This window comes from Venturia canescens, chromosome 4, assembly GCF_019457755.1.
Source record: "Venturia canescens isolate UGA chromosome 4, ASM1945775v1, whole genome shotgun sequence".
Taxonomy (NCBI): Eukaryota; Metazoa; Arthropoda; class Insecta; order Hymenoptera; family Ichneumonidae; genus Venturia; species Venturia canescens.
This window is the reverse complement of record NC_057424.1, coordinates 9681721-9692950: the sequence shown is the minus strand read 5'-3', so window position 1 is coordinate 9692950 and position 11230 is coordinate 9681721. Positions and strand designations below refer to the sequence as shown.

The 11230-nt window shown below is 48.1% G+C and overlaps 1 protein-coding gene across 1 annotated transcript; it reads left to right on the top strand.

Moving 5' to 3' along the window:
- The first annotated feature begins 724 nt into the window (after window positions 1–724).
- LOC122409948 (uncharacterized) lies at window positions 725–11129 on the top strand. The gene is made up of 2 exons (XM_043417865.1): window positions 725–5336; window positions 8219–11129. The coding sequence occupies exons 1-2, from the start codon at window positions 1981–1983 to the stop codon at window positions 8337–8339; spliced, it is 3477 nt and encodes a 1158-aa protein (XP_043273800.1). The 5' UTR covers window positions 725–1980; the 3' UTR covers window positions 8340–11129.
- Window positions 11130–11230: the final 101 nt, after the last annotated feature.

The window sequence follows — 11230 nt, the reverse complement described above, 5'->3', positions numbered from 1 at the left end:
TACGCGCGGAAAAAGAAGAGCCAGAATATTACGAGATTCGATTACGATTTTCAAGCTTCGTACATAAAATACGAGATTTTGGAATGCGTAAAAGAAACGTTCATGAAAATACTGAAAATAGATTTATCTTCGATTCTGACCTCTTTCAATAAATCAAAAGAGAAAAAATACGGAAAGGACCGCGAGAAAGAGAGAGAGCGCGAGCTTTCCCCCGTGCTAAGCTCCGAGCCGATGGCGATCGGCGGATATCCGTTTAATTCGTCGTCGCTCCCCTCTTTGAAAAGCCCATGCACGTACTCTCATACGTTTGTGGTGGAGAGTACTCTTTCTGTGTACTGCTATTCCGACGGCTTCGCTCGCCGTGCCGAGAGAGCCGGAGAACGAACGAAAGAGAGAAAAGCGCGAGGAACGGGGCGGGAGGGAGGGAGGGAGACCCAGAGAAAGAGAGAACGAGCGAAGAGTCGTGTGTGCCGGTGACGCCGCGCGGCGCTTCAGTCGCGGATTTACTCGCGCCCTGCGGCTCTCATGCACGTTAAGCGTATACATCGCGTTTACGTGTATTATGGCGCGGCGCGTATAACGTGGAATAAGTGTGTATACGGAGAGTTGCGCGCGGGAGTTGCGTCGTCGGCGGGTGGACGGGTGGGCGTCGAGAGGGAGACACTGGCAAGGAGGATCGGGAGGGCGAGGGGAGGGGGGCGCAGCGAAGGCAACGAGAGTCGTGGCCAGTAGCTCCCAGGCAGCGAATCCGCGAGCAACCTCGCGGCTTCGGGTTCAGGGCTAATCGCGAAACATTATCACACTCCGCATATATTTATATATAGATATATAAATATGTATATGGACATAAATATATACATATAAATGTAATGTATATTGAAACGGGCTCTGACTTTATCCAGTCTACCTAGCGCACAGTTTAATCGGCCTGGCCTTCGGACGAATACTAAATCCCTGTCGAAGAATTAATCTGCAGATCCAAGAGTATCGTTGTCTCACTGAAACATATAGCGAATCAGTTTGAACTGCGGGTCAGCGAACCTCCGTCATCGTGGCATCGGCAGCGGCAGCAGCAGCAGCAGCAGCAGCAACAGCAGTGGCTATACGGAGACGGTTCTACACACCTTTATAGCAACGTACACAGTGCATCAAAAATTTCTCTACCTACTGCATTATCCGTACGAGCTGACGATCATTATCAAAGAGTCTGCCGTCTCTCCTTCGCAATCCGCCTTTCTCGCGGACGCCCACCGAAACTAGCTCCGTTGCATGGAGGATTAAAAAAAAGCGTAAAACAGTTGGAACAATTACATCGGATACGCTCTGAAAATTGGATCGCGGGAAACGCGAATACGGGAAGGAAGCACACGACTCGGCTGTTTACGAATACGATTTTCAACGTTTTTGTACGAGGCTCAACATCTGATCGAGCGCCATATTTGAAAAAAGAAAAACATGAGGGAGACGTCCGAGTTTTTGAGCGCCGCGACGACCTCTAATCCACGCAGATCGGCGATACGAGCACTCGAACATCGCGCAGTAATAACCCTCGAGTTTAACCAAGCGAGATTTAGCCCGAACGTGCGATGGTGAGAGGAGCGACTCTGGCTCACAGAAGCGAAGAAAACAACGTTATTTACGGAGGCTCCGTACACCATCGCATGGGCATTATCGTGCGCGGATAGTTTTCGGTCGAAGAGCGCGAGCAGTGTTGTTTGTGTACAATTGTGCCAGTGCGTAACTCCGATGTGTCGTGCTTCGTCAGTGTGATCGTGCGTCCTCAGATAAGATTTCGTTCGTGCGCGCTTGTGGTGAGGAAGAAAAAGAAGAAGAAGAAGAAGAAGATAGAAATAAGGTGATTCGAAGACTAGTGTCGTCGTCGAGTCTCCATTAGTTTTTTGTTCTACGATTATATCAGGATCGAGTTCAACTGGTATCGGGCACCGACTGAAAGAGCTTAAAATCGGGGTGGATGGAGTGATGAGCGGGGCCCCTGCAAGGGGCGCAGTGCCCCGTCGTCCACGACGCCATCATCATCACCACCATCACCATCGTCATCATCATCATCGTCAGCATCGACATCACGAGCATCACGATAACAATAATGACGAGGACGAGCGACAGCTCGAAGCGGCCGGTAATTACGGTGAAAAAGGTCATTCCAAGGTCAACGAGATAAATCGACCGAAAGTTAATCCGATATTTCTGTGGGCGCTGCAACGCGAACAGAGAATAATCCAAGTTCGCTGCGAGGATTACGACAAGAGGAATCGCATTAAACTGACGAAAACGGCGCACGGCTGGCGCTCGATACCACGCACAGCCTCCAACGTGTACACCAACGGACACCCCTGCGTCGAACGTATATGCGAAAGTCCGGCCGGTGTTACCTCACTCTCGTCGGTAAGTTCGTCGCCAAACTCCTCGAGATGGTCACCCGCAACTATTTCGTCCTCGAATCACGCAGCTTGGTCCGTATCGTCGGCGAGAAGCGGCAGCAGCAGTCGGAGCAGCAGCCATCTAGCGGCGATCTCGTCACCGAGCCAAGAGGGCGGCGAGACGAGTCGAGAGGTCGGCCTCGGCGACGCCTCATCCGTTGCCTCAAGATCCCGAACCCAGAGCGACGGCGAATCGATCAACGATTTCGATTATGCCTGTCCGCGTAGCGCCGCCAAGCTCCGGCGCATTGGCAAAGACGTGCGCAAGAGGCGCCGTCGGGACGCCATTTGTACAGCCCGATCGGAGAAAACGCGAAAAGCTTTAAACAACACTGCGGAAACGCGGGACTGCCTTTTGTTGAGTACGTGGAACGAGGAAACGGAAAGTAATAAAAATAATGATGAAAACTCGACGGATCGGGTGACCGGGCTCGGGGACGTCGGCCTCGAGAACACCAGCGCTCCGAGAACCAATGAAACGCGAAAGAAACGTAAACACGAGAGGAACCTCGAAGCCGAGAAACGCAAGAGGCGACGGAGGAATTCGGAGGGCCTCGATTCGTCGGCTGGCTTGTCGGTAATGAGCTCCCCAAGATCCTGGGAACGACTGATGAACGGCACCAGGTTCCTCCACAGCGGACCCGTCGCCGATCGGTCCCGGCCAGCGCGGCAACGCGACTCGGAAGACGACGACGACGCTGTCAACGAGGACGAAGAACGAGGGAGCCGAGATTACGAGAAACCCGACGAGTCAACGATACGCGTGAATAATTTTGGAACGATAGACCTGGAGAGAGCGAGGAAGGATCAACACCTGCAGCCAAGGGTCGTACTGGAACAGTTGAGACTTTCCGGAACGTCGGACACCGTCGCGCGCAAACCGGCCAACAACTCTTACGAGAATTATGCAGAAAGAGAAGCGGAGCAGGAGAAGGAAATTCGAGATGAAGCGCGGGAAGGGAAGGAGCGGGAGGCCGACGACTCGGACAAGTCCCACCGCCTCGGCGAGTTCGATTCCAAAGAAAGGGGACGAAAGAAGACTGTATCAATGTCCGACAAGTCGGAAATTCGTGATATTCTTAGTATGCTAGATTCCACGGGTTCGCCGGTCCTAGCGACCGACACTCCCACAGCACATCTACCGAGTTCCCTCGATTCAACGAAAACCAATATTTCCAGCTGCTACGAAAATCGTGACTGCGCTAAACAGTCGGTTAATCCGGGACGCGAGGAGCCGGACAAGAACCGTTTGCCGCCCGCTTCGTCGCCGATAATCGGAAGAACGTCGACGAAGAGCTCGATCTCGGATATCTCGAGTGGGCGCTCGTCGGAGCACGCGAGTAGGGATCCGGTGTCGCGTTTGACGACGAGGAATCTCGTCGGTGGGAAGCGAAGCGATTCGCCTTCCGCCGAGCGAGAGCGAGTCGTCAACGGTAAGACACACCGAAGAGGAAACATCGGGGAGACCGTTGACTCGGGATTTTCGGAACTTGGCACGAGCTCGGAGATACTCGAGGCATTGAGAAGCACTCCGGGACTGTCGGTGTCCGTCACGACGAGGCCGAATCCCAGCGAGCCACGTCACGAGTCTACCGAGAACGTAGCTCGGAATCCGTACAAACGTCCAGCCTCCGCCGTCTATCTCGATAAACTTTTGCCAAACTCGCCTCAACAGAGCCGACAATCGGCTCCGCCCACGCCTTGCTTCGCCAATTCAGAGGTGACGTGTTCTCAAGAGCCCGGTAATGAACTCACCCTCGAAGCTATTCTCGCGACGCCGGGAGCGCGATCCTCCGAGAAGCTTAGCGGACCGGGGCTGGCTGCGATTGTAAATCGACTGTCGAGCCGTCCTAAACAAGCGCACAGCGTTCCGGACTACGCTGGAAAAAGATTGGACCAAAGGACGAAGGATGCGCGACTGGATTGTCCGCCCGGTGAAACGGCCAACCGCGAAAGGAGCGATAAGCAGAACCCGGGCAACGGAGACATCGCGAGAACGTCCAGGCCGCTGGAGAAGCGGTTGCAGCCTCCCCCGCGTCATCGGAGCCAGCAGCCCCGTCACAATTACAGGAGTGCCAACCGGACTAACCCCTTAAGGATCGTTCCACCGGCGAAACAGTTGCGCCATCTAATGGACAATTCAAAAATCCCAATACCCGATCCCCTCCTGGTGCCGCGTGACCGTTTGCCCGCCCTGGCCGCGGCTCCAGCGATCGAAATTCCGAAACTCCTCGCCGCCAGGCCAGAGCTCAGGCTACCCGAAGCTCTGACGAGGCCGGATCTGCTCAGGGACCCGGACCTTCTCGTCATATCTTTGGCCCATCTCCAGCAAGTCCTTGACCAGGGGGACGGTTCCGTCTGCGAATACACGTACCGGCCACCGCACCCGACGGCCTTCGGTGACGAGGACGAGGAAGAGTTCGGCGAAGAGGACGAATTGATCGAGCGGGAGGACGTCGACGAAGAGGAAGAGGAGGAGGACGACGGTGTCGAGGACTTGGAGGAAGAAGAAGATCAGGACGTTCCGGAACAGAGCCTCAGCCTCTACCGCAGCGAGTCCATCGACGCGGCGAGAGTTCGCGGCCTCGCCGATGGAAAACCAAGGAATCAACGACGACCGCCCAAATTAATTAGCTGTAAGCCCATAGGTAGCCTCATGCCAGGGCCCATAGATCTCTCCCGAAACTGCAGCATCCGTTCGACTCATCCCAACCGATCTGGACCTACGTTCGCACCTGGATTCCGTCAATCGGACGCACCGACGACCCAGTTACCACCCCCGCCATTGCTCAGGGTACGCAGCGGCTTGCTGAAACAGGAGTCCGAAGTTTCTTCTACCGAGATTCCCTCGCCCTGCGTTCAGGATGATTCGCATCTGTGGCATCCGCTCTTCGGAAGGTAGTTACAATCAATCGTCGTCGTCGTAAGCGTTATCGTTTAAAAAATCAGCCTCGCTCGTGCCCAGGCGAGGTGGTTTATTTTAAGGAGCATATAGGATAGAAGCTAGTTTTAAAAACCCAAGTACAGCGAGTTGGCTAGCGAATGAAAAATGTCTAGGGAGCAAATAAGCAAATAACGGCTGATTACGGTCATTACTACGAGTATCCGCAAGCGTATGCTTCCGACAGCAATTTTTCCACCGCTTTTTCATCCTACAGGTGCTTAGTATATTTTAATATTGGAAAAATAGCCGGTGACCCCAACGCAACGTAGAAAAGGATCGTGACATTTGTCGTGTAATTTTCCATACGTGTTTGGAGGCGTGCTGGACGCAAGGGTTGCGTTATCGCCGAGTTCGAAGAGGGAGACGGAGGATCGTAACCCTCTTCCGCCCCGCACTTGTCTCTTTTCAGCGTGCAAGTGCGCCCCTTTAAAGGGAATCGATGCGAGTGTGTTTTGTGCTGTGGGAAGGAGAGAGAAGCCCTCTCGGCGAGGGAATCGCTCGAAAGCTCGACGTCGGCGCTCCCGATCGATCCGCGTTGCGACGCTGTTGCCTTCTCTCTCTTCTTTCTCTACCTCTCCTACTCTACTCTACTCTCTGTGCACCGACTACTACGCTCTAGGCCAATATCACGTTATATTCTCTTTTAGCTCTGGCTCTCCTTTCTACCGAAGCCCTCGCACTTTCGACATGCCTCTTCTTCGTCCTTTTAACAAAGTTTTCAATCGAACCCAACGGAGGCCTCCAAAGTTTATTCGAATTTCGAGCTTCCTCGCGCGTTGTTTCTATCGGTACAAGATTCAACTTTACACTTCGGTTTCGTCCAGTCCCCCGGCCACTCGGCATACTTTTTATTTTTCGAAACTTTAACCGTACCCACGCGACTCTTCGTGCGAACGTTTGCTCCCGTACGTTGGTTTTCCTCTTTCAAAAATTCATTTGTACAAGCAGCATGCAAACACGCTGAAAACTTGATAACTCCCCGGCCTTCGATCGGGCACACGAAAGTTTCAGCTTCGAGCAATTCGGGCCTGTGCAGTGACGGGAGCGACGACACACGGCTTTTGGCACGGGCCAACGTTCACCGTGATTTACCTCCTCTCTCTCTCTCCCCGTGGAAGCGACGTGCTTCGAAGACGTCGTCGTCTCCCCGAGAAGCAGAAGGATCGCTTCTTGCTTTTTCTTCTCTCCCTCCCTCGCTCCGTCTCTCGCTCTTTTTAAAGGAAAGGTGACGCTCGAACCTCGCGAAGCTTGGACGCGTGCGCAAAAGCTCTCCCCCACGTTCACCTCGATCGATCCTCGTCGCACACACCCCGTCCCTAATGTATCTCCGAATCCTAGCCAACGACTGTGTAACACAACGTTTGCACTCGTACGACGACGCCTAAAGAGGTTGCTGCTTCGGTATACTTGTATATATTATTTTATACGCGAACGTACCTCAAAGCCACGTTTGTGCTTTTGCTCCGCCATCTACCTCCGATACCCGTCTAATACTAATAATATCGTGACGGTTCAACCAACTTGTGCCTTTCTTCTTCTCGTCCGCACACCTCTCGCTCCCTCGGTGCTCTTCTTCCTCTTTCTATACACGTCGATGCTTTATTTCAGTCTTCCTCCGACCCTTTTTTCCTCTATTTCGGTATCATTTCATAACTATTCAGCGCCAATCCTCGGGGGCTTAAATTTTCCCATTTGCACCGCTCTCTTCGTCTCTCGTTACGAGCAAAAAAGTTTTTTGCTCATCGAGGGGCGCGTCGTGCGCCTCGCATCGGGCCTGCGAAATTTCACGAACTTCATTATCGTCCTGGATTGCCTCGTGTCAGCGATAACCTCGGTCTTCGTTAGTCGCACGAAATCTCAACAAAAGTTGACGGAGCATGTTCGATGTATAATTCAAAGGGCAAAAAGTTTCGAGCCTGTCGATCCATCTTTTATAGGGAATTCTCCCCCCCCGTGCCTTTTCCATATACTACCAATGTCTTGTTTCGCGGCTATCGTGGGCACTGTCATTTGTAAGGTTTTCCTTTCGCGCAGTCTGGCTTCGAGCCGGCCAAAAGTTTCGATCGACCGTTTACATTTTATATAAAAATAGCTGATGCTCGTGCATACGCGAAAGAGAAAAATCAGAAATTCCCGTGGTTTTTCCTCACTGGCGGTCGGCAGTTAAAAACGAACGATATTGAGACGTTGATTGAGCTTTTGTTGCTCTCTCCGTTGGCAATTCGAACCAGCCGGCGAGAAGGCGGGTACAACGGCTTCTCATTATTATTTCCTTGAATAGGTTGAAAAATCGATTGGGAAATAATTAAAATGTACAGGAGCGTTTAACAGTGAAAAATGATTGGGGCTTGCGGCTGAAAACTTTTTGTTGCAACGTCGTCGCCGTGCAACGCGGTCTTACGAGATTAATGACTCATCGGAAAAGAGCGGGTGAAAAATTATCCTTCGAAACTTGCGTCGAGTTATTATTTGAAATCTTAATTACGCAATCGAGAGGCAGCTTGAATTAACAACTATAAAAGATGAAGCAATAGTGTTTAATTCTCGAAGCGTCGCGAATGAACGTGCAATTTGTTTCGCGGTTCTCCCCATACGAGCAACTTTTTAATAACCCCGTTATACCAGCCGTGGAGTATACACATCGTTCGGAGAAGCCTGGCTGGAGGAAAAAAAGCTTTTTCCCCCTGTCGTCGTTTTCGCTTGAAAAGCTCGATCGTACCGAGTCCCCCTATTTTACTTTTTTTTTTCCATTCTTTTTACCGAATTACAAACCTATGTCTCTATTGGGTACAAATACGTATTATTATTTTTACGATTTCCCTTTGTATGTTTACAGTCAGAAAAGACAAATGCAACAACACCAACGCCAACAGCAGCAACAGCCGGCGCCTCAGGCGCAGCAGCAGCAACAACAGAGCCACCGAACACCCTGGCACAGGACAACACTCGCATCTTGACCTTCGCACATGATCGATCTTGACTAAGAGACTTTCTTCTTTCGGCGTGATTGAAAAAACGAAAAATCGTTGTTTTTCCCAGCACGCGTGTTATCGAGGAAAGTTTTCACTTACGCAATAGCCTCGCGTATCTAAATATATACAGAAATCCAATCCCCTCCCCCAGGCTCGTCAATAATTAATCGTATCGTACGCATTAGACATGTGCGGTATTGAAAAATTGGAAAATTACTATCTTCCATATGTTTTTATGATACCCGTGAATAAGAGAGGTTTGTGATTCTCGTGTACGGAGGAAAAAACGTCTCGGCAGGGAGGAGAACTGTCTCTGTTGAAAATATTTGTTTAACCTCGTTGTTTTTATTTTTAACGAGCTTCGTCGTTGGAACTCGTGTCGGGACTCTAGTGCAATAAAAAATAAAGAAGCGTGGGGGGCGCCGCGAGCTGCATGGAAGCATTTGGCGATTTTACACACGAAATTCGGTGAATCGCAAGCACGACGAAAAATCGAACGAATGAATACATCTATTTTTTTAACGAACCCCCGCTTCGATTGTGAAATGAAATATTATTGAGACTCGAGAGACTAAATATACTGAGCGCATAACCTCTCTGTTTTCGAGCGTTGCTATCTCAAGATTTGAACCTCTCGAATATTTGACCGATAACGTCTAATCCGAAAAAAAAGCGTAGCTGCGATGTTTCCCTTGCCGTGAAAAACATGCTTTCGTTTTTATTATTTATTCGGTAACAAAAAACTCGCGTGCGGCATTTGTAGTTTGTTGACACTGACTGTATCGCCAAAGCTTCTTACAGCGCTCGAGAAGAGGGCGGCACAGCAGCTGTGTATCAACGAAAAAGAACGAGAAGAAAGAGAGCGAGAGAAAAAATATGCTCGCGCGCGCGTTACGTGATTATTAACACACTCGTGCGTGTTTCACATGTCTTCATACCAAGCAAAGAAAGAGCGCTGTTTCCTCGTCCCTCGGATTGTTCGGGCAATTTCGAGGCTTTGGATCACCGCAAAATCGAGCGAATAATAGGGAGAGAAAAAATGATAGTTTGTGCATGGTCGCGTGGGCAAGTAAACGAGCAAAGTGTATCGATTACAGTATCGCTATTGACCGATCGCAGAAGAAGCCCCCTGCGAGCACCTCTTCCTCTTCGAAGGGTTCAAATCCTCTGATCCGTTTTCCTCTTTCATTTCTTATCATCACAAAAACTTGTCTCATAACACGTTGCTCTTCGTCCCGGAGACTAACCGCTTTAAGTCCCAGAAGAATGAAAAAACAAAATAGAACCGGGGTATGTGCAACACTTGTTTAAATTATACAATCATTATTATTATTATTATTATTATCATTATCATCATCACAAATAACAGACACCGCGAATCGCGTTGCACGAAAAATTGAGAGACTTGTGGCTATGCATTTGTAATTTAGGTGCTATTCGTTGGTAGTTTCAAAACAAAAATAATTAAATAGTTGACTATAAGAAAATTCCACACCCCGTGCTAGATGAGATAAATTGAAGAGAAAAAAAATGAAATAATTAAAATGTAAATTCGCGGGTGTCGTCGTCCCCCCGTGCGCGTGTGCGGCAACGGGAATAAATCGTTGTAGATAGACTTCACGATAGCTAGGCAAAATGTTTTATATTTATATACCTTGCATTAAATATATATATACGTATATATGTATATAGAAATATATATGTATGTATGTATATTTTGATTATCATTAATATCAATTATTAATTTGAGTAATAAAAGATTTAGGAAGAGTAGCAGTTGGTAGATGTTATGTAATAATCTCATTATGACGTCTGTGACTAAATAGCTGTCTAACAGCTGGAAAAATATAAAATCGCGAGAGAGTTATTTGCTCGGGGCATTTCGCGTTGATCCTCGCTCGCGTTGCGTCGTCATTTTTTCAAACTTGACCATATTTTTTTTTTTTTTTTTTTTTTTTATTTCACCATTCGGCGCTTGAAATAAAAGAAAATAAAAAATAAACAAAGAAATGGAAACACATTCGTTTGATTTTCGGGATATATCGCGATATCATTGAATAACTGCGCGTGACATCGTTGAAAATAAAATGCCACGTTTATATTTATACCCACAGAATCCACGTACACACCGATACTTTTGGACTCGTCTGTACTTGATATAACGCTAATAATCATATAACCGTCAGCGACCATCGCACACCGATCACGAACGCGTGAAAATACGCGTTTTGTATTTTTCGAGACTTAACCCATTGCCCATATAAGAGGAATTAAATGACAAAATAGAACAACAGATGGAGCTTCAAGACATCGGAAAACCGAACCGTGTTGTACGTCGTCGGAACTATAGAAACAAAACAAAATGTATATCTTTTCTCAACCATATAAAATCAAAGCGTTTTTTTGTCGACTGTATTGTATAGATGCTATAATCCTATACATCTTATATATATATGTATATACTTATTAAAACGTATATATATATATATGTGTATATCACGAACTTATATGAAATATTCTGTAAATATACGAAAGACAGATGCAGTGAAATCAATGACGATTTTAGAAAATAACGAGAATTCTTTATTCACACGTTGTGACTTTTCTTCAGGGACCATTCCATTGCTGTTATATATTCCTGCATGATTTCTTTTTTTACACTTTTCATCCCACTCCTTTCACAAACTTTGACAACTATATTTTAAATTGTAGTTGAGCTGGACATTAATGTGAAAATTAATAAATTTATTATATCACGTCTATTTAAAAAAGGAACACTGTTCGATTCGAAAAGAATTGTTTGTTTTTGCGAATTTTTAAATCTGAAAATTTTGACACGGAGAATCTCTGATGGTGAATTTGGAAGGGGATCCTTT